Source organism: Zootoca vivipara, chromosome 8 (genome assembly GCF_965207765.1).
Source record: "Zootoca vivipara chromosome 8, rZooViv2.hap1.1, whole genome shotgun sequence".
NCBI lineage: Eukaryota > Metazoa > Chordata > Lepidosauria > Squamata > Lacertidae > Zootoca > Zootoca vivipara.
The window spans coordinates 50,425,091-50,452,137 of NC_142591.1; the positions used below are offsets into that span (position 1 = coordinate 50,425,091).

Below are 27,047 nucleotides of genomic sequence, written 5' to 3' on the forward strand. Positions count from 1 at the left end.
GGGTGGCACCCAACCTTTGTAACGATATTGTGCATAGAAAGATTAACCAGGACATTTGTAATTATTTTAAAGGCTGATAATTATTTTTAAATCCTATCTGTACTATGATGTTGATGTGTTGCTCTTATAGAGCAAAGCAATCCATACACAGTGTGAGGCTGGGCTAGGAGGTGGAGGGTTGAACTAAGTGGAAATGTCTCTCCACTTAGCTCTGCTGGCTTTGCCAGCTTCCTTCCAGCCACTGCCAATGGAGTGACCTAAGTGTCACAACACTCCCCCTTCCACCTATGAAACATATGGGACTGCTGGCATCAGGGCACCCAACCAACAGCTACCTGGAGAAAGCCCTGAAACTGTGTTCTGGACACAGGGAAGGGCTGAGCTGGGATCCATTGGATCTTGTGCTGGCCTCACTGTCATTGGACAATGCCATTAGGCCCAATCTGGGCCTGATTGTCCCACCCCCACTTTCCACACAGCCACCATGAGGAGCAGGACTGTGGGGGGGATGTGGTGGGGGCACCACTGCTCTGCCAGTAGGGGGACATTTTGCTGTGTTAGTGGTTGAAACCATTAAGACATCAAAGACAGCTGACAGGCAAATAATTATTTTATGCTGATCCAAAAGGCAAGTTTTGGTTATTGTTTGTTTTCCCTTTCATGTAGGCTGAACTGGCAAACATTGGCTCCCTTTACAAAATTCAAGTATCTGGTCCACATGCTCTGCTAAAGGAGTCTTGGCATTTAGCCATCCTGCATATGAAACATACAGGCACCAACCAAGAGATGTGGCTAAATTTTGACTGTTGGTTCAAACCCAATGAAGAGACATGTGTTGAACTACCAGCATTGTGTTCCGAGCAGGATCCCTTTCCTGGTAAGAGAAATCTGCTTTTTATTTTACAGAGGCTGAAGACCTTGGATGCCCCTGTGCAGCTGTTGTTGGTGCAACCTTCCAAGAGAATGATTTTGACCTTATTGTAAAGTGACGGTTGGAAGTGCTTTTTTTTCCAGAGCATCTATTCTTTCATCTCCAAAAATAGTCTGCTATTTGGAACTAGGAGAACAATGCTATGCCTGTTCTCAAGGAAATAAATACCACTGTGTGCATGGGGTTACAACCAAAGCAAATGCTGCAATCCTTTGCACATGTTCTAGGACAGGACGGTTCAACCTCTCAGATGAAGTGGACTGCAGTAGTTCTTTCACAAAGAACCTGGGGCCACAGACTGAATTAAATTTCCACACTATAAATTAAAATGTTTGCAATGTAGTTGATATTATTTAATATACACAATTGATATATTTAATTAAATATATATAATTAAACACACAACTAATAGATTTAACATATGTTACACATATACACACACACAACTATGCTTCTCTCCCCTTTCCCCCCTTCTCTCCTCTTTTTCCGCTCCAGCTTCCAGCACTGCTGCTGAGAAAACATGCAACGCACACTCTCTCATTCATGTGTGCACTCACTGTCTCTAGGTCCAGTTAGGGATCCTCTCAAAATGCCTGCCCCCACTACTCCAAAAAACCCAATGCTGGCTTGGCTGGAGAAAGCACATCTTGCTCTTGTCCTTTCATTCCCCCCCTCTCCCATCCCTCTTTCTCTCTCTGCATCCCACCCCCAAAGAGAATTCTCAGCTGCAGCTGAGAGAGGTGACCGGTCCTGCGGTGGTCACAAACCAGGGCAAGGCTTTCATGTTGTCTCTTCCTGTTCGTTGCAGCTTTGGTACTAGGCAAGGGCCTCCAAAAAAAGGCCTCATGGGCTGGCTGTATGTGGGCTGCATGTTGGTCCACCCTGTTCTAAAATGTGATCTAGGATGTCTGATGCCATCTCTCTTGAATATTAGGACTTGTGAGCAAATGTGTTTAGAATGGGGTGCCAGTCCTTTTCCACAGAATTTTAGCATGATTTAAGAACGCCCCTTAAACAAGCAGAAAGCACAAGGGGAAGGGAATATCTGCTGTCTGCCCATCTCCTCCCCTAAATGCATGTACACACAACTGCGTCCCCACAAACTACTATTTCTGACACATGCAGTAGAAGCTGGAGGTAGGCAATGATCTGTGGCTGAAAGGAGGATGTGAGAAAGCCTCTGCACGCTGCCCAATGTCTAATAAAACTAGGTAGCATCTTGGGGAAACCCAGCCAGATGGGCAGGGTATGAATAATAAATTATTATTATTATTATTATGTATACTTAGTAGGGAGTCATCAAACACAGGAGGAGCCACCCTCTAAGTAACCACAGATGAAGATCATTTCATCATAATAATTTTTAATATACCACTTAATTGGCCAAATTATTGAGAGACCTGGCTTCATATCTCAAAAGCAAACTTTGCAATATGTATTCCAGATTAAGTTTGTTTGTTTTTTCAAATGATATGTTGATCTGCCTTTACATCAAGCACAGAACTATCTTTTACTCTGGATTCTAGTGTCTGGAATATCTCCATTTAAATACAGTAATGGCATAATATACTTGAAGTGATGGTCATATGAAGAAACTTGCTTTTTGCTCACCATGCTGTTTCTTCCTGCTTCCTTTGTTTTCTCTGTATTACAATGAAGAGTTGCAGCATAGTGGTTAGAGTGTTGGACAAGGGCCTGAGATAGTACGGTTTAAATCCCTGCTCAGGCACGAAGCTTGCAGAGTGACCTTGGGCAAAGCCACAATCTCTCAGCCTTAACCCACCTCACAGGGGGGTTGTTGTGATGATAAAATCGAGTGTGAAACCATGCACAGCACCTTAGAAGGAAAAGTAGGGTATAAATGTGAGAAAATAAATACTGTATAGTAGAATAGAAACAAATAAACTGTTACGAAATGCTAGGTTCTCTTGAGTTACGAAATGCTAGGTTCTCTTGAGTTACGAAATGCTAGGTTCTCTTGAGTGCATGTCTGTTTTAATGGGAACATGGCTTAATTTTTTCAACAATGATGAGGGAAAGACATAAAGAAGACACCCACCACCACCATCAAATTAAGAAAGGCACAGCTCAGTGGGAGAAAGATGTCATTTAAAATAACCATCTTTCTTTCCACAATAATTTCTGCTGATACTCTGTTTCAAAGTAAATGCATTAAAAATAAGCTAAGTACAGTACAGTTAACCAGAATATCTTTTCTTGGTGCCCGTCATTATTAGCAATACGTCTCTCATGTGCCAGAGTCTCTCACATTTCGATGCAAAGTTGGCCTTTAAAATCCTTACTTCAATCATGATACAATCCTTTCTATACATATACCTCAGACTTATTAAAGAATGACTTCATGAAATGTCACAATATCTAAATTCATCCCTTTTTATTATGTATTACTCGATATGAATAGCAGAGGCTTATAATAGGAGCTGTAGGAAAAGTTTTGAAATGAATCAAGCGGGTTTTTTTATTACCCTCCCCCCCCTATCTGTCATCTGTTATCATTCCTAATTATTCCTTCTCACAGTGTTTTCCATAATCAGTTTTACAGAGTGATCCTAAACATATTACTCGGAAGTAAATCCCCTCAAGTTTTGTGAGACTGACATCTACTAAGTCTTCAGTTCTTACACGCTGGCCGTGAAATAAACCTCACTGAATTCAGTGGGGCTTTCTGAGTGGACACATGCTTTTATTGTGCTATGCATGTGCTTAGATCTGAAATCGTAAACCACACTAGACCATTTCTCCTGGCCTTTTTCTCTTGTGCCTATGCAAATTCCAGATTCCCTCCATTTTGAAATGCTTTACCATGAACATATATTTTTAAATAAAAAGGGGGGGGGGTGGAGGTCTATTGTGAGGGACAGGGGATACCAGGAAGTCCCTCCCATCTTAAGTTCCAGCCCATCCCCAAGCGCTGGGGAAAGCAGGGAGAGTTCTGCCTCCAGCGGAGAATCAGGAAGTGGTGTCCGAGGCTCAGGCAAGGTAGCGGAGCCATTGACCAAGGTGGGACAGGAAGGGGGGAGCAAGGGGGGAAGGCCAGTCCCGCCGACCCCAGAATTGCGCAAGAAACGTCGGGGGGAAGAGGCTGGGTCTCCCCAAGCTTCTTTGCTGGAGGAAAACGCGCCAGCCTCCATTCGGAGGTACTGATACCTGACAGACAACATGTATATAGATCGCTCTGAGCACTGTAAATAATCAGCACTTAATAAAAGCCTGAAAGGACTATGCTGTGAGGAGTCGTTACTCTAGAGTAGCAGCATAAGCATCTCTGACATCTATGCTGGGAGGTAAGGGGAGGTAAACCCAGCAGTAACTTAGTTTGAAATAAAGTTCTCGTCTGCACTGTATATTTAAAGCAGCATCATGCCAATTTAAACAGTCAAGGCTTTCGCCAAAGAATCCTGGAATCTGTAGTTTGTTAAGGGTGCTGAGAGTTGTTAGGGGACCCCTATTTCCCTCAGAAAGCGACAATCCCCATAGTTCCCTGGGAAAGAGGGATTGACTGTTAAACCACTCTGGGAACTGCAGCTCTGTGAAGAAACTAGGGATCTCCTAACAATTCTCAGCACCCTTAGCAAACTAAAGTTCCATGATTTTTTGCTGGAAGCCATGGCTGTTTAAACTGACATGGTGCTGCTTTAAATGTGCAGTGCAGATGAGGCCAAAGTTTCCATTTATTCTGTACTATCAAATAAAAAAACCAAGCCTCCAGTTTTCCTGCTGTCAGTGAAAAATAAATGTGACAGGAGAAGTGGGGGTTGGAATTTAAACATAAATCCCTCAAAACTGAGCAAGACCTGGTGACAAATCTCAAGTCCTTTGCCACTATTTTGTTTTGCTTCCTCACACCCAGTTGCAAATAAATAAGCTGATGAAGGCACCCACTGAAATTTGGCACTGGATTTACAGTGTGACTTTTAATATTTTGTGCATGTAAATCTTCTGAAATGTGTGCTCCAGCATGCGTGCATGGAATCAGAACTATTGAGCATCACATTATCTGACTTCCCCCTGATAAATGACAGGTAGTAGACCTTTTGCTTCTATAACGGGAAATCATACATTTCTAGTTGCCAAGGGTGCAATCTAATGGGAACTTCATTATATGCAGCTCATGTTGAAAAGAGCAGGAATCACACTAAAGTGCAGCTGTATAAAAAATTTGGTATAGTAATAGACAGACTTAGATTAGATCAGTTGCCAAAAGCAGCAGTAGGGCCTTCTCTGTGCCGGTGACAGAATGCTCACATGGTGCTATGTTGGATATAACTCGCTGTTGTCACTCATTTAAATTATGCAGTCTTTAACCAATTAGTTAATTGTTTAATCAAATGAGTTTTAGTTGGTTAAACAACTACAATTCACATGCCCAGTTTGATTAGGGCCTGATTCATCTGACTGTGTACACACCAGGGGCTACTACTGATGGGGTGTGAATGTCTTTAACCTAAGTCAAGGTGTTCACACCTTGGCTAGAGACAGATTAGGACCAGTTTAATGACGCAGGTGGCACTGTGGCTTCAGGGACACGGGTGGCGCTGTGGATTAAACCACAGAGCTTAGGGCTTGCCGATCAGAAGGTTGGCGGTTCGAATCCCCGCGACGGGGTGAGTTCCCATTGTTTGGTCCCGGTCCTGCCAACCTAGCAGTTCAAAAGCACATCAAAGTGCAAGTAGATAAATAGGTACCACTGCGGCGGGAAGGTAAACAGTGTTTCCATGCACTGTTCTGGTTCGCCAGAAGCGGCTTAGTCATGCTGGCCACATGACCCGGAAGCTGTACGCTGGTTCCCTCGGCCAATAAAGCAAGATGAGCACCGCAACCCCAGTGTCGTCCGCGACTGGACCTAATGGTCAGGGATCCCTTGAATTTAATGACTTGAATTGGTGTTCAACATGGTTCAAGAAATGATGCATCAAACAGTAATATTATTGTAGGTTTTTAAGGGGGTGGGGGTGGGGGTCAGTAAATGGGAGTGTGGAGACAGCCCAACACTGATTTTTCTTAATTCCAGCCTCCCAGTTATCCCAACCTGATTTGGAAATCTCAGGCTATTATCCCACTGTTTCAGTTCCAATAGCTCTGTTCATAGGGGGGTCAGAACTGTCCTAGTCTTCTTCTAATCCTAGTGTTAGATACATACCCACCAAGTTCATAGATCTTTGCACTGAGCAACACACAACTGGCATTGAGAATCTCCGCATGCTTTCATTTTTAAGACGGGCATAAAGTAGTGGATGTTAGGTGCTGGTAGGGTAAGGTCAAAAAGCTGGAAAACCCCTACCTAAGGCATATTATATCTTACAGATAAGAACACCATTTTCAGCTTGCTGTTCCCTGGTGGAGAATAGCCTTGTTGTGTGATTCTAGAGTTGCTGTTCAGTTGATATGCTGGCCCAGCCATTTTTTTAAACCGTGTCATAAAAATCCTACAGTCAGAGAGAGTGTAAGGCAAGGGGAGGCTGTCCTTTGCTGGATGAGTGCTCACCTTTGCTGGATGAGTGCTTTTCAGCACCTATACATGAGCTCCTTGCCAGCTACATATATTTAAAGCAGTTCATATTAGGCAGCCACTTTAGCCATAGCCAACTACATTAGCCATAGTACTACAGAAAGGTGAGGAGAAGGCAGCAGTTGCCACAGCCTGCTTAATATAGTCCTTTAAAAATGACATTTTGAGTGTTGCACTAAAATGTTTCAGTGGAAATGTGGCTCTTGCTGTGACTGCGACCAAAAGGTTTTAAAAAGCCATGATTGAAATGTGGTCTGTAAGTTTGGCTATCCATTTTCTTCCACTCTTAGAGGACAAGATTATCCTGCATTCTGCAGAGAAGGGTTTTGAAAAATACAGTTCTCAGAATGGTATTTTTGTGTGCATGCTGTGTTAAACATTTAAACTTAATAGTCAGGGACTCCCAAAAATGTCCTTCTGCTTTCCTTCCACATCCCAGGCCACAGGGGTGACCTGCCCCGTTTAATCACCTGAGGCGAAATGAGAATTGCTGCCTCCTGCCCTTCTACGTCTGCTGCCACCACACACACACACACACACACACACACACACACACACACACACACCTTCTGCCACTGGAATGACCCAGTGGCAGAACAATGTGCCAGAATGTCTCCATCTCACAGGTGATGGCAGCAGCAGTGGGACAGGCAGAGCACTGCATTTTTTACTTCTGCCACCTGAGGCGGTTGTTTCACCCTGCCTCATGGGCAGGCCGGCAGGCTTTGCCATGCCATCAGACTTCAGAATGGGAGGCCTGTTTAGAGCAGATTGACTAGGTAAAGAACAAATTCTCATCTGAGTCTTCCAGAGCAAAGTACAGACGTTTTCCATCCTCCTGCCTTTCCTCTGAAGACAGATGGGCTGCAAGAGGTAGTTCTGCCTCTTCTCTTTCCCAGGATTGTGAGGCTATAGGCCTAGCCTAGCTTCACAAGAGGTCTTCTCCAAAAGGTCAAATTCTGGTGCCAATTTTTAAAAATAACTCACTTTTTTCTCACTCGTGAGGATCATGTTGAAGGGCTTGGTAACTTGGGATGCTTTACTGTAACAGCTGCCCCAGAGGTCTTGGGAGGGTCTGACTCCTCTTCCTTAGAGCCAGTCAACTGATTCAATCCTTAACGTTTATCTGCCGATTTGGAAAGAACTATTCGAAGCAATGCCACAGAAGCTCTGCAGGAATGGTTCCAGGATCTGTGTGCAGTTTACACTGCAGCTCAGATCAGCTTGATCACGTTTGTTCAAGTTTTTGTGTAAAGAATCTCTGAAAACAGACAGAGGGTGAGTGGGCAGTACCCATATATTTCGGGAGGACAGAGTAAAGGCGGAACTTACTACTTCCCTAGCAACTATCTCCTTTCGTTAGAACAGGTTGTTCTTGGTTTCAGAGATGCTTCATACGAGCAAGTTAATCATATATTTTATGCAAATTTAATTAGGTTATTTTCCCTCCAGAGCAGCTAATTAGCAAAGTCACTTTAGGGTACTAAGGCGTCAGTGTGTAGATATGTCAGTGACGTTTTATAAAGAGAAGAAAACTGTTTAGGGAAGAATGCAGAGCATGAGGACTCTTCAAGTCAGACAAGCACACGATACATGAATATTGTTGCATGCACCCCAATCTCCAAGTGGTGAGAGACACCAGAGATGCTTTTCCAGGGTTTGGTTTCTGTGGAATGAAGCTAAATGGAGACTGTGGGGTCATTAGGATATATGGTTTTACTTGCACATATTTGCAAACTGAGCATGGGAAGGAGAGGCTTACAGGAATAACATCACACATATCTTGTCTCCTCAGCTAAGATCCTAGGGAGATCCACAAGCCATAGATTTGGTGCAGCTAAGAAGGTCTGGATCTGGTCAGTGTCTAGATGTGAAACTATCTAGGAACTTCCTATATGCAGCTTTGAGCTCCATGGTGGTAGAAAGTGTTGGGATATAAAAGAAATAAACACATGTAGGTCCCTGTGACCAATTACATTTATGAGCAGATCTCTCTCAGAATAAGTTCCATGAATGTATCTCTGATCTTGTAAAATGTAGTTGAATGAGACTCCCATAACATTTCTCCTCTTGCTTTCCCTGCCTGGTCTGGTATATGTTGGAAGGTTTAGGACTGACACAGACTTTTTATTCTAGCATTTGATTTTGTGGTAACCAGAATGAATGGGCTCTGATTCTATAAACTGGGTACTGATTAGAAAAAACAGCAATACAGTCAATGAAATAATGGTGACAAAATAGGTTTTTCATCCAGATATTGGAACAACTGCATATTTACAGTATAAGAGAGCAAATCATAAAATGAGATTCGTCCCTTCCTTTAGTTAATAATGTATGACTAGTGGCTTGTCCATAAAACTTTGCAACAGCTGAGCAGCCTGGTAAGTAATCAAGTAATCCTACTTTATAGCCAGCGACAAACAGTTTCAAAGATTTCTTTCATTAGAGTGAGATATGTATATATTTATTTACTTCAGTTGTGGAATATTCCATCCATGTACACACCGGAGACAAAAAGAATGCTGATGCCACTGGAGAGGCTTATATTTGCATTCAAGGAGGCAGGGGAGACTCTGGGAAACGATGGCTTAATCCTTCAAAAAGTGGTCCAGTCACTTTCAGCAGAGGAGAGGTAAAATTAATTCATAGCAAATGTGCAGACATAAACATCTCTCACATTGTACACAGAGTATTTTCCCTCAAAAAGAATCTGAATATTCATACGGGAACCCACTATTGTAAAGTAACATTATTACATAGCTGCCAAGTTTTCCCTTTTCTCACGAGGAAGCCTATTCAGCATAAGGGAAAATCCCTTAAAAAAGGGATAACTTGGCAGCTATGCATTATTATCCAGCCAAAGTTAAGTGGTTAAGTGCTTATAGGCCCCACTGATTTTAGTGGAAGAGAGCTAAATTACTTGTTTGATAATTCTCCCATCAAAATCAATGGGAATTAAAAAAAACTTGAATTGTACCCATTGTGATTTCTGCTCTTCAGTGAGTTGGTAGGTAAACATTTTAAACATACATGTTTTATGCAGAAACTGCTCACTGTGTGGGGCGGAGACTCTATGCTACCTTCCCAACAGGTGGGTTGCTATTGCTTATGGGGAGGGGCAAGATGGCAGGGAGTTTGGCATGGAGCAAACACAGCTGTAGGAACACTTGATTGGCTCTGCCAGTGTGTTTGCGCTGCACCAACATCTCCAATCTCCCTCTCCCTCCTGGTAAGCAGTAGCAACTCTGCCCCACTTAGCAAGCTGCTTCTGGTCTCACAAGCTTCTTGAACCAATCGTGTGGTGGATCAGTGACACGTGCAAGTAAATCCCATATTTTGTCTATAGTTCGTGCTGCTTAATCCCAGATTGAGATCATGTGTATTTTGTAAATCACAATGCATATCTATTAGGTTGCAGTCCTTATTTATTACATTCCTATCCCACCTTTCCTCCAAGCAGCTCAAAGAGCTCAAGGTGGTAAACATTGTCGCCCCATGCTTTCAACACAACAATCCTGTGAGGTAGGTTGGGCTGAGGGTGACTGACTGGCCTGAGGTCACTCAGTGAGTTTTCATAGTTGAGTGGGGATTTGAACTTCACTCAGGGACTAAGACTCATTGAACTTAATAGGGCTTATTTCTAAGTAGATATGCATACAATGTGCCGTTAGTCATACCAGCTCTATCGGTCAAATATGTTCTGTCTATAGTCATCATTTCAGCATGTGCCTGCTGCATGCCTGGAGAATAAATCAGGGAGAAAACTGGTCAGAAGCGACTGAATGCATAGGTCGAATTTAAAATGTCAGGATTCACAGACAGAAGATATTTCTAATATAAGAAGGCTGTATGAGATGGAAGATGTACTGAGGGAGGGGGACTAATTCTGAATAAATAAATGCCAAGGAAATAATATAAGTATTCATGGGAGGAAATGAGCAACATAGAATGTTTAACTACTGCTACCAAGAAACATCTCATTTAATAGAGGTATTTTCATATATTATAATATGGAAGGGATTTGTCTGTAGAAAATAGAGAAATATTACTGATGTATTTGCTATCCTAGGTTAGGCCAATCTAGCCTACTACCCACACTCTATCTGGAGCTAATTTGAGACACTTCAGAAGAAAGGCAAGGTCACTTTGGGCAATAACTATAATTCATCTGATTTTATTTGTTTCATTCTAGAAGCTCTGTTACAAATGAGCAGTTTACTGGAATGTTAAACTACTCCAGGAAATACTGCACTTCTTAATAATGTGATACACTAATATTTCCAATAAAGTCTTACTAGTCACTGACACTTAAAACATCACTCGCATTAATGATCTTTTTTTATGATGAACTTACAGAAAATGTTATTTCTTTTCTTAATCTGAAATGTTTGTCTATGTAGTGAACAAATCCAAGGAAAGATTTTTGCAGTGCTTAAATTTTAGTTACAGTTCTTGCATGTTCATAGCAGTTGCATCTCACTTCATCTAAACCAATACTATTAACTCGCCTCAAATTACAGGTGGATGTTTTCACAATCAAAGCAGTGCACCTTGGGAAGCTGAGCCATGTCCTTGTAGGCTTTAAAAGTTTCAACAAAGGTACAAAATGAAAACACATGTATATGTTGAGTATACTGTATCAAATACCACAAAGGTGACTATACTAGTCTGTACTAGCTGCAAAAAAGACAAAGATCAAAGCATATTTTCATGTTTTCCCAGCAGCACCAGATACACCCACTCACTTGAGACTGCAGTGCTATACATACCTGGCTTGGAGTAAACTCCATTGCACTCAATAGGACTTACTTTTGAGTATACATTTATAGGGTTGAATCACCACTTACTTTTAGAACAGAAGACTGGCTATCTCACCAGTTTGACTTGCCAGTATGTGAGTCAACTTTTTGATACTACATGCAATGAGTGTGGATAACTACAGACAAAATCCTTTGCTGAATTAAGCACTGTCTGTACAACAAATTATACATGAAGATCTTCTCCTCGCTCTTCTGCATCTAGCAATCAAGGCTGTTTATGTAAATTCTGTTGCTAGGTGGTGGTTGTGTGTGTGTGTGTGTGTGTGTGTGTGTGTGTGTGTGTGTGTGAGAGAGAGAGAGAGAGAGAGAGAGAGAGAGAGAGAGAGAGAGTATATATGGATGTACACATACACACACATTGTACATATGCATCCAGCACAGCAACATGATCAATGAGCTTGATACTCACCCCAGAAATTGGTTGGACCCTTCAAGCATTCCTGTTGAATCCTTGAATTCCCCAAGGCCTTTTTTTTTAGCATTCAATGGAAATGCATATAATTGTCCTTATTATTAACTAATTCCTTTCTGTAGAGTTTTGCATGTGCAAGTGCTTTACAATTCTTAATCATTTAGACCACACACAAAAACAGTCATTGGACAAAAATGGAAACATATTTCTTTCACTTTTTTTCTAGATGATTGGTTTCTAGAGAAGATTGTAATAAAAGAAGGAAGCTACCCTTTTACCACATACACCTTTGTTCACAATAATTGGATCAGTAAACATTCAAAAAAAGATTTTACGGAGCTTTCAATTCCACTGCAAGGTAACTTATCTTTTTTGTTTTATGGTACCGGTACTTGCCAAAGTCCATGCTGAAGAACCAGCACCCAAATTCCAACACAAGTTTCTTCATAAGGAAGTCCCACAGAAATTCCCAAGTATGACGGCAAAGAACTAAAGCCTTAGCTCCTCAAGAATCATGTGCATAACAGCCTTTAAGGCATTCCCAAGATAGGTTTCCCAACTCGAACTCAGATTTATTGGAAGTTAATGCAGTTTAAGCTCCCCCAATTTCCTACATTCAGAATAATCTAGAGGCTTCATTTTCAAAGCACATAAGATACGGCACAGATGGTACCCTTGCACAAGATCCAACCCCAATATTGCAATCCTAGGGACCAATTCAGGCCACAAATCATGTGTTCTCCTGTGATGTTATTCCAGTATTGCCTGCTACATGGCAGCCCAAGAGATTAAGATGAGGCTGAAAATACGAAATACTGAATATAGCTGAGTACTGTAATACATTTTGGAATTGACATTAATATTTAACTCAAATAGGCATCATGCTGTTTGTCTGGGTCTTTTTTCCATTCAGAAATGACTGTAACATCTGGCCCAGTGAAAATGTTTGATGTTAGAAGTCAAGGACAATGGAAGATGTGGATGGATTGTGCCCATGTTCCAGAAAAGATTCCTGTTGTAAAAGTGCTTGTGTATGGAACCAATGGGGTATCTCTTCCACAGAATGTCCAGAGTATGAAAAACGATCCATTTCTGGTGGGTTTCTAATTTCTTTTTGTAGCATACGCTGTATGTGCTACTGTACAATTCTACTGCATTGCTGCCACAGGCACATGATGTCCAGTGCAGGGAGGTCTGAAAGAATGGACACAGGAGACTTTATTTATTACAGACTTTATACAACTTTATTTATTACGGGAAACAGTAGGTTTGGCTAAGGCATTGAGCATGTATCTAGCATCTGGCAGCCCACCTGCTACCTGATAGATACCCAGTGAGACTGACTTTGTGCTGGCTAGTCATCCTTAACAGAGATTGGGTGCTATGACCCCGCACAGACCACCGTTGGGAGAGATGTATTGGGTGGGTGGAAAAATCCAACAATGATCAGCCAAGAGAGCGGCCTGCAGCTGGCCACCCCCTTAAATAGAGGCATGCTTAGCAAAAAAAATATGAGGCTTTCAAATGTCCACCAAACAGCACCCATGCAACGAATGCAACCCTTATCAGCTCCTTATAAAATACAAATATGGTTCCACCTAAGAAATGTAGATTACAGTTCTGTGGTTATATATGGATGAATGCCAGCATTGAAATGTAGAATTTTGTTTTTGCTTGTTACCATGTTCTGTATTTTTGAAACCAAAAAAAGTATTTGCTGGTAAATGTATATGTGCCATCGAATCTAATGCACACTTTAATTTTTTCAACATAATTTGGCCAATAAAGGTGAGCATTAGATTCGGGTAAATACGGTAGATGATGATGATGATGATGATGATGATAGAGTATCCATTCCCAAAGTTCATACATTTGCAGTCTCGTAACTTTTGATACTAATTTCTGAAAGGACCCTTTAAAAACTCATATTTATTTAACTTACATATGGAAACCACAATGGTGGTGGTGGTTGTTTTGCTAGCATTTAAGGATAAAGTGAACAGCATTTAAGGAAAAAGTGTGAGACTGTTAAAAACTGAGGTTGAGAAAAGAAATGCACATCTGACAAATGGAATTTTACCAAGCTGTTGCATGTTGCGTGTTGAATATTCTCCTCAACCTTTGCTTTAACAGTTTGAATTAACTGGGTTTTATTGTTCTACCAACAATATTCATATAAAATATATCAGTGGCTCAACACATTAAAATATAATTTTAGCAACTTCATTTACAATGCAGTCCTATGAATCTTATACAGAAGTAAGTATCACTAAATTCAATGGGACTTGTTGCCAGGTAAGTGTGTATAGTCAAGATTCAAACTGAGCTAAGGTGATAGAGAAAATAATAAAAATAAAAATCATCAGAATGAATGTATAGTTCTGCCAACATTTTTTTCTTCTTGAACAGTTAAGCATTGGTGATGTAGGCAGCATAACAAAGATATCCTTTGCGTTATCCAACACCAGTTTGAGCAGAGGAGTTAAACTTCTCAAGGTATGTTACAATTACCGCACATGACCTTATGTTACTCTCTGTACTATAGCACAATACTTGGTACTTCAGTGGTATTGGATTTTAAAATACAAGTTTTCTATTTATGTAATACTGTAGGAGCTTGAAAACTGACTTACAGGTTCTTCTTGTTGTTTTATTTAGACTTGTATAACTTGCTTATCCCCAGAGGCTAAGGCCAGGTAACAAACTTGCTTTAAACAAACAGTTTAACATACACTGCTCAAATCATTTTTATGTACAAGCTCTTACAAAAATTTCTAGAAAGCCATAAGAAGCCATTGCAGATGCTGGGAAACTAATGTAATTTTTAGCAGCTCATTCCCATCAGAATGGCCTATGAAGATCTGTTTGTAGAACTGAATCTTAAGGTTACCAAGGCGTGATTGATAGTTACAAAGGCATGACTGATCTGAATATGAAAGAAAAAAGCATGGTTTAGATGGAATTGCTAAAAAAGCACTCCTGTGTGTACTGCTAGATCATGTGCATTTAAGTTGCAGCAGTGGATCAAAAACCCACACCAAGGTTATAAGCCTGAATGATTAGGGAATCCCTGTGCTGCCACCCTCTCTCCCATTATGCAACCTGTCAGTCATCCTTATTTCAGTCTTCCCTGGATCCAGCTTCACATGACTGGCTTGCATCCAATTGCCTCTGTGGTTCGGCACAATGTTAAGTGTCAACTCTGCAAATTCTGGATGGGATGAAACGAGAGAGATAACTAAAAGTATAACATGGGAACTAAGCCAACCTCCCTTTCTCATTATGATCATATTCAGTAGCCTAATATACATGAACCGGGAGAGGGTACAAGACAGAGTCCTGGGTCACTTCCAGACAACCTTTTTAATGAAGTCTGATTTGTTCACAGGAAGACTGGATAAAACTGTCCATCCTGATTTGTTTGTGGGGATATTAGACAACTTTTCACCAAGCATTAACTCCCACTTTCCAGTGCATTTTTGTGTTATTGCAAGAAGAATAAATTTGGGGGAAGTGGGGTTGTTTTGCCAGAGCTCCAAATCAGCTTTAATTGCACAGCGTGATTTTTCTGGAGTGCTATTGAATCCCACCCCCAAAGTAGTGAGAGTATGAAAGCACCCCTGGATCACCTCTGAGGATGTGGTCTGTGGGTGCTGACAACTAATCAGCCATTACTACCCTTTGAATTTCTCTGCTAATCATGAATTGGATAACTCAAGAAAGCCCCATGGTTCTGCAGCACCTCATGGACTGTGGCACAGAGAAAGGAGGCCTAGGAAACAACTAAGTCAGCACAAAAGAATGATGGAAAGGCACATACAATGTAGTGTGTGTGTGTGAGGAACCATAGTAAAAGAAGCTTTTGAACACCAGTTCAAGTACAGTAGTTTGTCAGTCAGGTAAATTAAAAGCATAAACAAGGCCACACATCTTAGTGGTCTCAGTGCAAAGACATTTCATCCCCTAAATATTGTCTTTTATCACACTTAGGAAGGGAAGGGAAGGGAAGGGAAGGGATAGTGTGGAGATCCATCTGTGTTGCCATTACATCTGCTGTTTTTGTATTCAGGAGCTGCATTTTTAGTGATTATTCTCTTTTTATAGCACAATCATATATATATATCATATGATATCATAGCAGATATCACATCAGTATTTAAAAGTTATTACTGCAACATTAGTAAAATCCATTCTAGAAGAAAAACATAAAGAGAAATTGGATTTTTTCTTATTGTACTCAGGAAAACAAAATCATTCTTCAGGGAAGTAATTAATTGTTTTATCAAAAGTGAATATGGTAATTTCAGTTTACAACAAATGCAAGGAAACATGTACATTTGAGCTCATTTGGTGAAAAGGCAGAATAAATGCTATAAATAAACAAGTGTAGCCTCGCTCTTGATACAGAATCGCAATTTAAATGACAGTAAGGAATCCCTCTTCCTAGCTAACCCTCTGGGAGACTGAGGCACTATTTCATTATGATCAATCAATCAATCAAATGTTTATTACGGTTGATCAACCATTAAGAAAAGTACAAAATAGAAAGAAGCACAAAACCACAGCCTCAGTGCAACCAATGCTGAATTATTAAAAGTGACAAGCTAGGACAGGCACCCCCCAAACTTGCCCCTCCAGATGTTTTGGGGCTGCAACTCCCATCATCCCTAGCTAACAAGACCAGTGGTCAGGGATGGTGGGAATTGTAGTCCCAAAACATCTGGAGGGCTGAATCTGGGGATGCCTGAGCTAGGATCTAACAACAATGGCAAATTAAGAGATATCACAGCTTTAAGATATATATACGTTAGTAGATTTATTAGACTCCTCAAGAAAGAGTCTAGAAGTATGAGCCAGAAAACTGCCTCATAAGGGGATTGTTGTTGGCATCTGCCTGTCTTGAGAGACAATGGTGTGCACCTCCAGGGGTTAAGTGTGTATGGAGTCTGCAAGCCTGGAAAATGTGTATGGAGGTCCTGGGCTGCCCCAACGACAAGACCCCCCTCTTGGCCTTGCTAATGTGGTCCAAAGTAAAGCAGGGTAATACGTTTGGCACCAGCTTGGCTGCAGGAGTTGCCAGGAGGAGGCATACAAGGATCAAAGTTTTCCTTCTCCTAGATGGGCTACCTTCCCAGGTTGATGAGCCCCATATGCCCCTCACTTCCTTCTACAGCACATGCAGACCATTCAACCCACTGCTGGATTGCATATATCTGTTAGAAGCAGACCAAGTCAGGCACAGTGACTTGGTGGTATAAATGGCCCATTAGTGATGCAGTGACTCCTGCGTATCCATATATTTTATTGTATAACCACAGATCAAAAAGAGACCAACAACATAACCCCATTTTTTTCATGTAGACACAAAATAATCTAGCAACATCTGCTACAACAGAGACATTGGCAAGGCAATGGAGCCAACATTGAATAGAGAGCATCCATGACAATCTACTTAATGAGACAAGTCCATTTTTCAAGTTCATGGCAGTACTAGAAACACAGTACTAGCTGAAATAACTACAGCTCTAAGGAAGAAGGACTGAATTCCTTCTAAGGAAAAATCTAAGCCCAGGAAATGAGATTGTGGCTCCATACAAAATCTGGTTTTCGGCTTTTGCAATGAAAGCCTGTGGAGCTGCTGGAACAAATTTGCCTCCTTTTGTGAATAAAAATCAAAATTGTGCTCTTACTGTATAGGAGTAATGAAACTGCATCCTGAGGCATTTGTAGGAATTGGCTTGTTCTAATCTGTGGTCCTCCATGTACTCTTGGCTGCAGCTCCGGATGAAAGACTTGGACACTAAAGAAGAACTGGGCTTTCACCCTTTAAACCAATGGCTTTTTGAAGAAGATGGATCTGAGACTGTGACAGAGCTAGCGGCAGTCAGACCAGATAAAGCACCACTTAAGGGTATGTTTCCCAACCACAGAACAAGCAAAACTAAATGCTCTCTTCCAAAAATTACCTCTGTGAAAAACATGGTAAGAAGGGCTATACATTATTCTAGAGCAGGTGAAGAACCTTCCTGCCCCTAAGGGCCTCATGTGGTGGGTGGACATTTGGCTGTGTGCCAGAAGGGATGGCCAGTCATGGGCAATGTCATTAACACACTTGTTCAACACACATACACATTCAACTCTGTCTGTCTCCTTCCTTCCTTCCTTCCTTCCTTCCTTCCTTCCTTCCTTCCTTCCTTCCTTCCTTCCTTCCTTCCTTCCTCCCCCCCCTCTCTCTCACACACACAACACCTTTCCCATTCAATTTCCCAGCACTCCAGTTCAAAGCCGCAATTAGTGTGCTAATATGCAACTATCTTGTCTGTGTTGGGAGTGCGAGAGGGGATGGGGGTGTGTGTGGGTTGATTAAAACCTCCACCAGCACTCCCAATGCAGGTAACGTTCTGCCTGCACTGCTAAGAACTGAATAAGGACTTGGAATGTATAGAGAATACCATGTTGGCTTCTCCCAGTTGAGGATCTGGCTGTGAACCACCCTGAGATCTATGGATGAAGGGCAGTATGCAAATTTAATAAAATATTTAAGTCCAGGCAATCTGGTTTAACCGGGTTTAAAAACTTGGAGAAAGGCATTAAATTAAGTAGGACATATTTAAGTAATTAGGTTCCGTTCATCTCACTTTAAGCACCTTTAAGCACCTCTAACTCTTGCAGGATTGCATCTGAAATGAAGGGTTCTGTTGGGTCACACTAAAAGTGATTTCCATCACATCCCAACTCAAACTCTGATAAATTAGCAAATATACATAGCTGCCAAGTTTTCCCTTTTCTCACGAGGAAGCCTATTCAGCATAAGGGAATTTCCCTTTAAAAAAGGAGAACTTGGCAGCTATGAATATAGTTGCACAGTGCTATGCAGAGTCCATGCAGCTACTGCTCTAAAAATTGTTCTGTCGTGCTGCCTAAAGACGTATGCATTACTATGCAGACGTATACAGAACTATGTGTTGTCATCCAGGCATCATACTAGATGATGATTTCTGTCTGTAGTGAATAATATTAATGCAGATCGATGTGAAGAGTTGAGCTACTTCCTCATAGCACTTTAATTGGTAGTGGCAGCAATTATCTAACTGGCAGGCTCAAAGGGAAAACAGCTGATCTGGAACAAACAGCAGGGCTTTACTTTTTTTTCCTAGAGAAAAATCAGCAGCAATGAATAGATGCTAACTGGAGTTAAGTCCTGCAATTAATATGAAAAGGGGGGATTTGTTTCTCTTGGCTTCTGCAAGAAATGAATCAAGCTTCATTTAATTGCACATTTCAGTCATTTTGACATAGTTCAGTGACAAAAGTTCTAGTCAGGAACTATTTTTTCTTCTTGAACTTTAATTTGAACTACCGATTTTCTCCCTTTCTCATCCTTTTGAATTAGTTGTTGTTCAAGTGCAGGTTTAATGTAAAAAAACCATGTTTTTCAGAAGTATCTGCTGCAATGAATTCACTCCCTAATCTCTTGTTAATCAGAATTTTCTCATGAGTCTCTTGAAGGCAAATTATGTCCAAATTTCATTTTAAAATCTCATGCTTCACCCTGTTCCTTTTTATTTGTTATTTAAGCCATTCACATTCCAGATCAATAATTTAAGGTTTGCCATTGTCTACTTCACTTAAAAACCTTTTGCTTTCTCGCCCTGTCCCTTCCATTTTTTCCAATTCATCTCTTTGCCTTTCATAAGGGGTTCTGGAATCTCCTCCTGAGCTTTGAAACTCTGGGTCCTTGCTGTGTTTTTGTATAAACTCCTGTGCCTGACCTGTCACTATCTGTATCTCTTCCTTCTGTAAGGAAAGGAAACTCCTTCTGGGAATTCCCATTTGTAATTTATCCCTGCTCTTCTAAGGATTGTTGTTAAATTTCCATATATCCTTCTTTTGATTCTCAATTTGAACAGGATTTCTTTAAAGATGTCAACTTTCTGTCCATCAACCACCAGGCCTTCCTCATAGCTTTTTAGCATTACTGCATCTTAAACTTTTCTTGTTACAAAAGTCAGAAGTTTATCTGGTGGCTGTCTTTTCTCTCTTGAGGCTCTCGTCCAAACTCTGTAAATGTTCTCAATAAATTCTTCCATCCCCTCCTTTTCCCCATCCATTCCGCCAAAATCCCACTCACTTAGCTAGCAAGGCCTTGTTCTTTTTCCTTCTCCGGTAACATCCTTATTCGCACCGTGTTTGCATTTAATCTTAATTGGAGAAGTAGGTTCTGTTGTTCAAGTTCATTTCGTCTCTCAGTCAGGCCCCCTACTGCCCCAGCAAGAACCCCTTGATCCTCACTGGGGAGCCAGTGTGGTGTAGCGGTTAAGAGTGGTAGACTCGTAATCTGGGGAACCGGGTTCACATCTCCGCTCCTCCACATGCAGCTGCTGGGTGACCTTGGGCTAGTCACACTTCTCTGAAGTCTCTCAGACCCACCCACCTCACAGAATGTTTGTTGTGGGGGGGGAGGGAAAAGGAGATTGTTAGCCGCTTTGAGACTCCTTCGGGTAGTGATAAGGCAGGATATCAAATCCAAACTCTTCTTATACCCTCAATCAACTCTGCTGTTTTTTCCAGTTTCATCACTTTCCCTTCTAGGGCATTTACTTTTTCATCTAGTTTGTCAAACTTCTGTGATAGAGCCTCCTTAGAGTTGTCTATATTTAACCTGACTCCAGTCCATTCATATAAGTACCATTTAAAAGTTCAAGAAAACAACAGCTTGATTCTTTGTATCCAACAGAGAAATGGGTTGCTAAAAGTTAACTAAGTGCAGCTTAAAAAGTAACAACAGACTGATGTGTTTTCAGATGCCTTTGATCTCATTCACAAGTCCATGCTGCAGTCTGTCTTTCAGAAGACAAAAGTTGACTTCCTTTTTATTTCCGTCTTTGCCAAATTAAACTTAAACACCAATTCTTCAATTTTAAAATCAGAAAGTTTGGCCATAAGTAAATTATTTCAGAAAGTCTGCTGCTTCAGGTGGCGGTTTGTGGTTTTGGCTTTTTGGAGCTGCAATAGTGCTGTGAGCGAACTCAGGCCGCTTCTCTTGCCCCCCCCCCCCCCACTGCCAATGCAGCGGTGAGGCTCCATGAGTGCGGCGAGTTTTTTCTCGCTTGGCTGGTCCTCTGTCATGGTGTTCTGTTGTGCCAGAAGTGGTTTAGTCATGCTGGCCACATGACCTGGAAAGCTGTCTGCAGACAAACACCAGCTCCCTCGGCCTGAAAGTGGAGAGGAGTGCCACACCCCATAGTTGAATTCGACTGGACTTAACTGTCCAGGGCTCCTTTAGCTTTTTACATTTTTTATTCAAACTTGCAGAGTTAAATTAGTTAGAAACTTCATACCAAGTTCAAGTCAATCTTGTTCTGCAGCAAAGACAACCAGTCTTGTGGCACCTTAAAGGAACATTTATTTAAATTTCTTAAGTAGGTTCCTCATCATCTGGTGATGATACTCCTGCAGGCGCTATCCCAGATTCATATTTTTCTTGCAAATACATGTGATGGAAAGGCCATGAAAGATTGTGCCATAATAAATTTGCTAGTCTTGTAAGATGGAACAATACACCCTGTCATTTCAAAAACCATGTTTCAGTGTGACATCTCATGGGAGATTTTATATCATTGTAATCAGTAGCTAGGTGTCAACAGGATTGTTAGCAAAGCATGGCCACTGAGAAACAAGAGGTTACAGTTAACATGTCTGGGAGAACTTGGAAGCATCACAAATTTCAGGGATAAAAGAGGGAAGGAATTTTTTTGTTTTTAAATCCCATAGGAGCCCAGGGAGGGCTGAGCATGCTCTGTGGCTACAGAATACTGGGTATACATTGGGGGGGTAAGTGGGGGAGGTAGAACAGAATGGAATATCTTGGAAAATGTGATTTCAAGAGGTGTCAAAATGGATAGAGAGCCAACAGACAGACAAATAACTTTCCAAAATATGTAGTAGAAGATAAGATATCACACACACACTAATTTGGTCAGAGACCTAAATTTTCATCCATCCATATGAATCAGCACAGGCAAATTTGTGCCCTGAGTTTTCCGATTACTGAACAACACCCCTGCTGATATCTCAGTCTTTGAGGTAGATACTGCTTTACAGTATATTTTGCATTTCCCCCTACCCTCCATTTAAATGAAAATGGGTATGAGAGTTGCACTTCATTTGAGCTGTAGAATTGTGTCCTGAACATTCACATCAACTTTATTCTGGTATCTTAATAGTCAAGAGTTACAAGTGAAGAAACATTAAATGACAAATGATAATGTTAAACCAAAGGCTCTCTTCATTTCTCTCTTTAAAGGCATGTCTAGCACCCCTATTTTAGCTGACTATGGGCAAAACAACACCTTACACTTCCACCATATTAACCCTTGCCCAGAACATCTTTGGAAGAAGACCCTTTGCCTATCAGCCAGTTCCCCCTTGATGGATTTCTCTGAGAGTATCACTTCTCTAAGAAAGCATTTTTCAATGGACAAGTAATTATCAGGCTAAAATTGTACATCACTGCATTTACTGTAGCATGTACTGTACATGCAGGTCCTGCTTACTGAACACAGTAGTGTTCCCTGGAAATTATTTGTTAGGCAAACATTCTCATAACAAGCTGGTGATTTTCACTGATTCCTATGGGGGGATTTGTGTTCCTGACCATAGAAGTTTGACCCCCCAAAAGCCACTCCCCCGAAAACCTAGAAAAAAATGCTATCTGGTTTGTCTGATTGCTCCTCTTTACTCATTCCCTCCATTTCTCAGCCAACCATCAAAAAGCAAACAATGAAGTGAAATACTCTCTGTTCTTATATATAATTTGGTGGTGTGTATAGCAAGGTTTGGGTACTAATTTATTGTGGTTGGATAAGTGACTTTTCTCATAGCTTAAGTTCATAAAGCAGGTCCTGTGGGGTTTGTTTATGAAGGAGGAAGGATATAGGACTATTGGTTTTATTTCTTACACACATATTAATTTTATGCTTCTCATAGGTTTCTTTGTCACATTTTCTATCATTGATCTTTTTCCACAGCGGTTACTTACACAATCAGTGTCCACACAGGAACGTTACCTGCATCAGAAACAGAAGCAGATGTCTCCATTACAATATTCGGGGAAAACGGGGATTCTTACAAAAGAAGACTTAGGTGTTCAAAGTCATGTGCACACTTTGCAAAGGGTCAGGTAGGCTTAGAATTTGTCTAGCTGTTTTTTGAGGGGCTTTGTAAACTTCAGTCAGAGTGTTCACAACACAGCTACCTCAAGCTCTCCTTTCACTGGCATTGCTATGTGAAATCATGACAAATGCAGAAAATACACTTAAGATGTGTTCCCTCTCTATATTGCTTGCAAAAGTTGAAGAAAAAGGAGCTGCCACACCCAAAGCACACATGCAAAACAACTCTTAAAGGTAAAGGGACCCCTGACCATTAGGTCCAGTCATGACCGACTCTGGGGTTGTAGTGCTCATCTCGCGTTATTGGCCCGAGGGAGCCAGCATACAGCTTCCAGTTCATGTGGCCAGCATGACAAAGCCATGCCCTGTGGAACACCCTCCCATCAGATGTCAAAGAGAAAAACAGCTCCCAGATTTTTAGAAGACATCTGAAGGCAGCCCTGTTTAGGGAGGCTTTTAATGTTTAATAGATTATTTTATTTCATTTTTCTGTTGGAAGCTGCCCAGAGTGGCTGGGGAAACCCAGCCAGATGGGCGGGGTATAAATAATAAATTATTATTATTATTATTATTATTATTATTATTATTATTATTATTATTATTATGGCGAACCAGAGCAGCACACGGAAATGCCAAAACAACTCTTAAATGCTGGCAAATTAGCAGTGCTGATGCTGACAGAAATAGCCATCTTCTATCATTCAGTAACCAAAGGTCTGGAATCCAAAATATATATATAGGTGGATAAAGGAGCTCTGGGAATGTTTGTACAAGTTTATGGGGTTTTGGAGGAGTCATGAAGTTGCAAAGCTGAGGGGGCTGGGTCCAGACTTAGACATGGATAGAAGGAGCCACTGGGGCTCTTTCAGTGAGTCTGTTCTAAACATGACCAAGTCCAGATCCAGATCTGAGTTATTTCCCCATTCAGATCTGCATCTCCCTTGCTTTCCATGAAGATGGATCTGGCTGCTTCAGCTGCTGTTCCCCAGGGTAGCTGCATGCCAACTGGAAAATCTCTTGCAATTCCCATATCATAGCTCCCAAGGAATCTGAGGTTATTAAGATGATCTTATATATTTAAAGGATTCTAAATACAATTTGCAGAATACTGTCATGGGCATCAATACCCTGCTGAAACAACTGTGTTTAATGACAGAAAAGGAGAGCCTTTCAAGTTTTACAGCTGCAGCCCTAAGGGAATATTCCCATAGCTGCCAAGTTATCCCTTTTTTAAAGGGATTTTCCCTTATGCTGAATAGGCTTCCTCGCGAGAAAAGGGAAAACTTGGCAGCTATGAATATTCCTGGAACTATAAGCACAGGGTGTCATAATTCTAATATCTATTGACTCTTTCCTATACAAATCACTTCTCTTAAGGAATGTGTATAGAAATAAATACCATGTATATAAAATGTACCATATTTTTTGCTCCATTGGACGCACCTGACCATAGGACACACCTAGTTTTTAGAGGAGGAAAACAAGAAAAAATTGAATTGTCCTAGGCATAGCAGCCAACTCCTAGATGCCTAGGTGCCTTTGCCCCTGCCATTAAATATTTGAAGAACCTTATTTTGCAAAGGGGGAAAGCTCCATTTTTTTAAGGATCAGCTCAAAGTTGCTGAGTTTTCTTGCAAAGGGAATAAATCCTGTTTATATGGGGTTCAACTCACAGTTCTGCAGCTTCTCTAGGAAAGGGGCCCATTTCTACAGTTTCCAGACAGATAATCTAATCAGCCAGTCACATGTCTCCCTCTGCAGACAACAATTAAGGCCTAGACAAGGGGCCGGGAGGGGCTGAGAAGGGAGCTAGCTCCCTTATCTCCCTCTCCGATCTCTTGCAATCAGCTGCTGAGTGGGTTCCTTTCTCTTTCCCTCTTGTTAGCCTTTAGCTCTTTCTTTTTTTTAAAAAAAAAAGCACGATCTGCCTTTAGCCCCTGGGCAATTCAGCTCCAGGGGCCATGCACTCGTTCCATAAGACGCACAGACATTCCCTCTCACTTTTAAGGAGGAAAAAAGTGTGTCTTATGGAACGAAAAATGCGGCAAACTGGCACTGCTGTGGTTCAACCTCCATTCATTTAATGGAGTTTGTCCGTAGCTGTCAACTTTCAGATTCGAAAATAAGGGATCAGCAGCAGACTCACCTGTCCCGGGGACAGTCTACGGTATATCTAACAATCCAGGATAGCAGCGGGAAATGGCGCTGGAATAAGGGAATTTCCAGCAAAAAAAGGGAAGGCTGACAGCTGTGGCTTGGAATAAGGGAGTTTCCCACACAAAAAGGGAGGGTTGACAGCTATGGGTTTGTCTGGGAGCTTAATGCAAGACCTGCTGAAATAAATTGAGGTTGAACAGCAGCAATACTTTGTGAATTGTGCCTATGATATTAGATATTTGCATATAATTCTGAACAGAAATCCAGGCTCCAAATCCAATGCAGATATCTCACTGCTGCTTTTAAAAGAAATGTGAAGAGATGGAATATCTTATCACAGATCTGCAACACCTTGGCTAGTTTGGCCCTTTGTAACCACTAAAACAGTTGAGCAATTGAACAACTTGCACAGGAAAATTGTAGAATTTTCCTTCCTAGAGATTTAGAAGAAGAGAGTTGATAAGTATCTGTCAGTGTAGTGAATCCTCCTGCTGCAGGGGTTAAGCTACATGACTCATGATATCCCTTCCAAAAACTGGGAATCTGATTCAGCCATATTAATAAGCCTAAATTGAATTTACTGCTTGTAGCTGTCACAACTGTATGATAGAAGAAGATGAAGCAATTCAATTAAATCACAGTGAATGAAGCTGGTTTATATTGCTTAAGGAATTATCTTTCTAGTTAAATGCTCTCATTGGTTTAATGGGTTAAATGAATAGGAAATTATCATTTTGCCTAACTAAATCAGAATCTAAATCAGGCGAGCCAATTTAATAAAATGGTTTTGCTTTTCATCAATTACATTTCCAATGAAGTGTTATGTGTCTTTACACAAAGGGAAAAATAACATAGGACAAAAATACATTCTGGCTAACAGCGAGAGCTGTGTAATTTAATGCATCTTGAGACAAATTCATTGATAACAATGGTGTGATTTTGACCACTGTTTCCTGAGGACTTTGATTTATTGTCCCATTGAAAAGGATTAATGATAGATTTCAAACTGAAAAGTACTATCAGGAAAGAAAGATGAATATTACTAGTATAGCCTATTATGTACAACTCTGCATATAGTGTGCCACCATAACAAGATTTTCCATTTAAAATAACAAAATCAAAAGTACAAAATCAAAAGTGCAATGTTCCAGAAGTTATTTACGATACATTCTTCTTGACTATTGACTATTTGGGGCTTTTTATACTTCCCATTGTCATGGTAACTGTTTTTGGAAGAGTATAAATATGTGAAGGTAAAAATGTCAGAAATTCTATTTTTCTAGTTGAAATTATATTCTTCAGGCTACATTTCCTGGAAGTATTTGTAGAATATACCTGGACCAAAAGATAAGTGTAAGAATCTGATTTTTAAAACCATAAAGCATTTCCCTTTTATTTTTTTAATGTTTTATTTCATTCTTCTTTGTCTCATTGTATAGAAGTTGTCAACAAGTAAAATTATAGCTGCTGCTGCTTCTTCCATCCATCTGGTCGTTTTGCTGCCCACATGTGCCCACACTTCCACCCACCCGCTTGTATTCTCTCAAATGGGCACACATTCATTCCCTCTAATGTAATTTATTCATCCCAACATGCATCTCTGGAGCGGCTACTGCACTGTTGTTTACTGGAAGCTAGAATAGTATTAGAAGAAGTATTCATTTGCACTAAAAAAAAACCCATTTCCTTGTCTTTATCAAACTCTCATGCACAGAAGACTGATAGCTTTCTGTGGTCAGTCTAATTGGCCATTGTTAGCATTGCCATTTATACTTAGAATCTGAAACACTATAAGGAGTAAAACTTAAGCACACACAAATTGGTTATTTGTTGTATTGCACTGTGCTGTCATTCACAGAGTTGCTGCTGAGTAGATGGAGAAAATCATGCATGGTATTAGTATGAACCAGTCATTTTCAAGCTTTCTGTGTCCATGGAATCCTTCTCATATCAACATTCCTGCCAAAGAACCTCTGCAGAAGAATCGTGTGTGTGTGTGTGTGTGTGTGTGTGTGTGTGTGTG

General features: G+C 40.9%; 1 protein-coding gene across 4 annotated transcripts in view; it reads left to right on the forward strand.

Moving 5' to 3' along the window:
* The window catches only part of RP1 (RP1 axonemal microtubule associated), a 192,610-nt gene that overhangs the window by 133,735 nt on the left and 31,828 nt on the right, over positions 1-27,047 (forward strand). For all 4 annotated transcript variants that reach the window (XM_035125531.3, XM_060277835.2, XM_035125532.3 and 1 more), the window contains 8 exons: positions 667-877; positions 8,939-9,093; positions 10,982-11,060; positions 11,920-12,051; positions 12,607-12,788; positions 14,103-14,189; positions 17,472-17,604; positions 22,724-22,875. In XM_035125531.3, the coding sequence (XP_034981422.3) occupies positions 667-877; positions 8,939-9,093; positions 10,982-11,060; positions 11,920-12,051; positions 12,607-12,788; positions 14,103-14,189; positions 17,472-17,604; positions 22,724-22,875 (1,131 nt within the window). The remainder of the gene's footprint in view (positions 1-666; positions 878-8,938; positions 9,094-10,981; positions 11,061-11,919; positions 12,052-12,606; positions 12,789-14,102; positions 14,190-17,471; positions 17,605-22,723; positions 22,876-27,047) is intronic.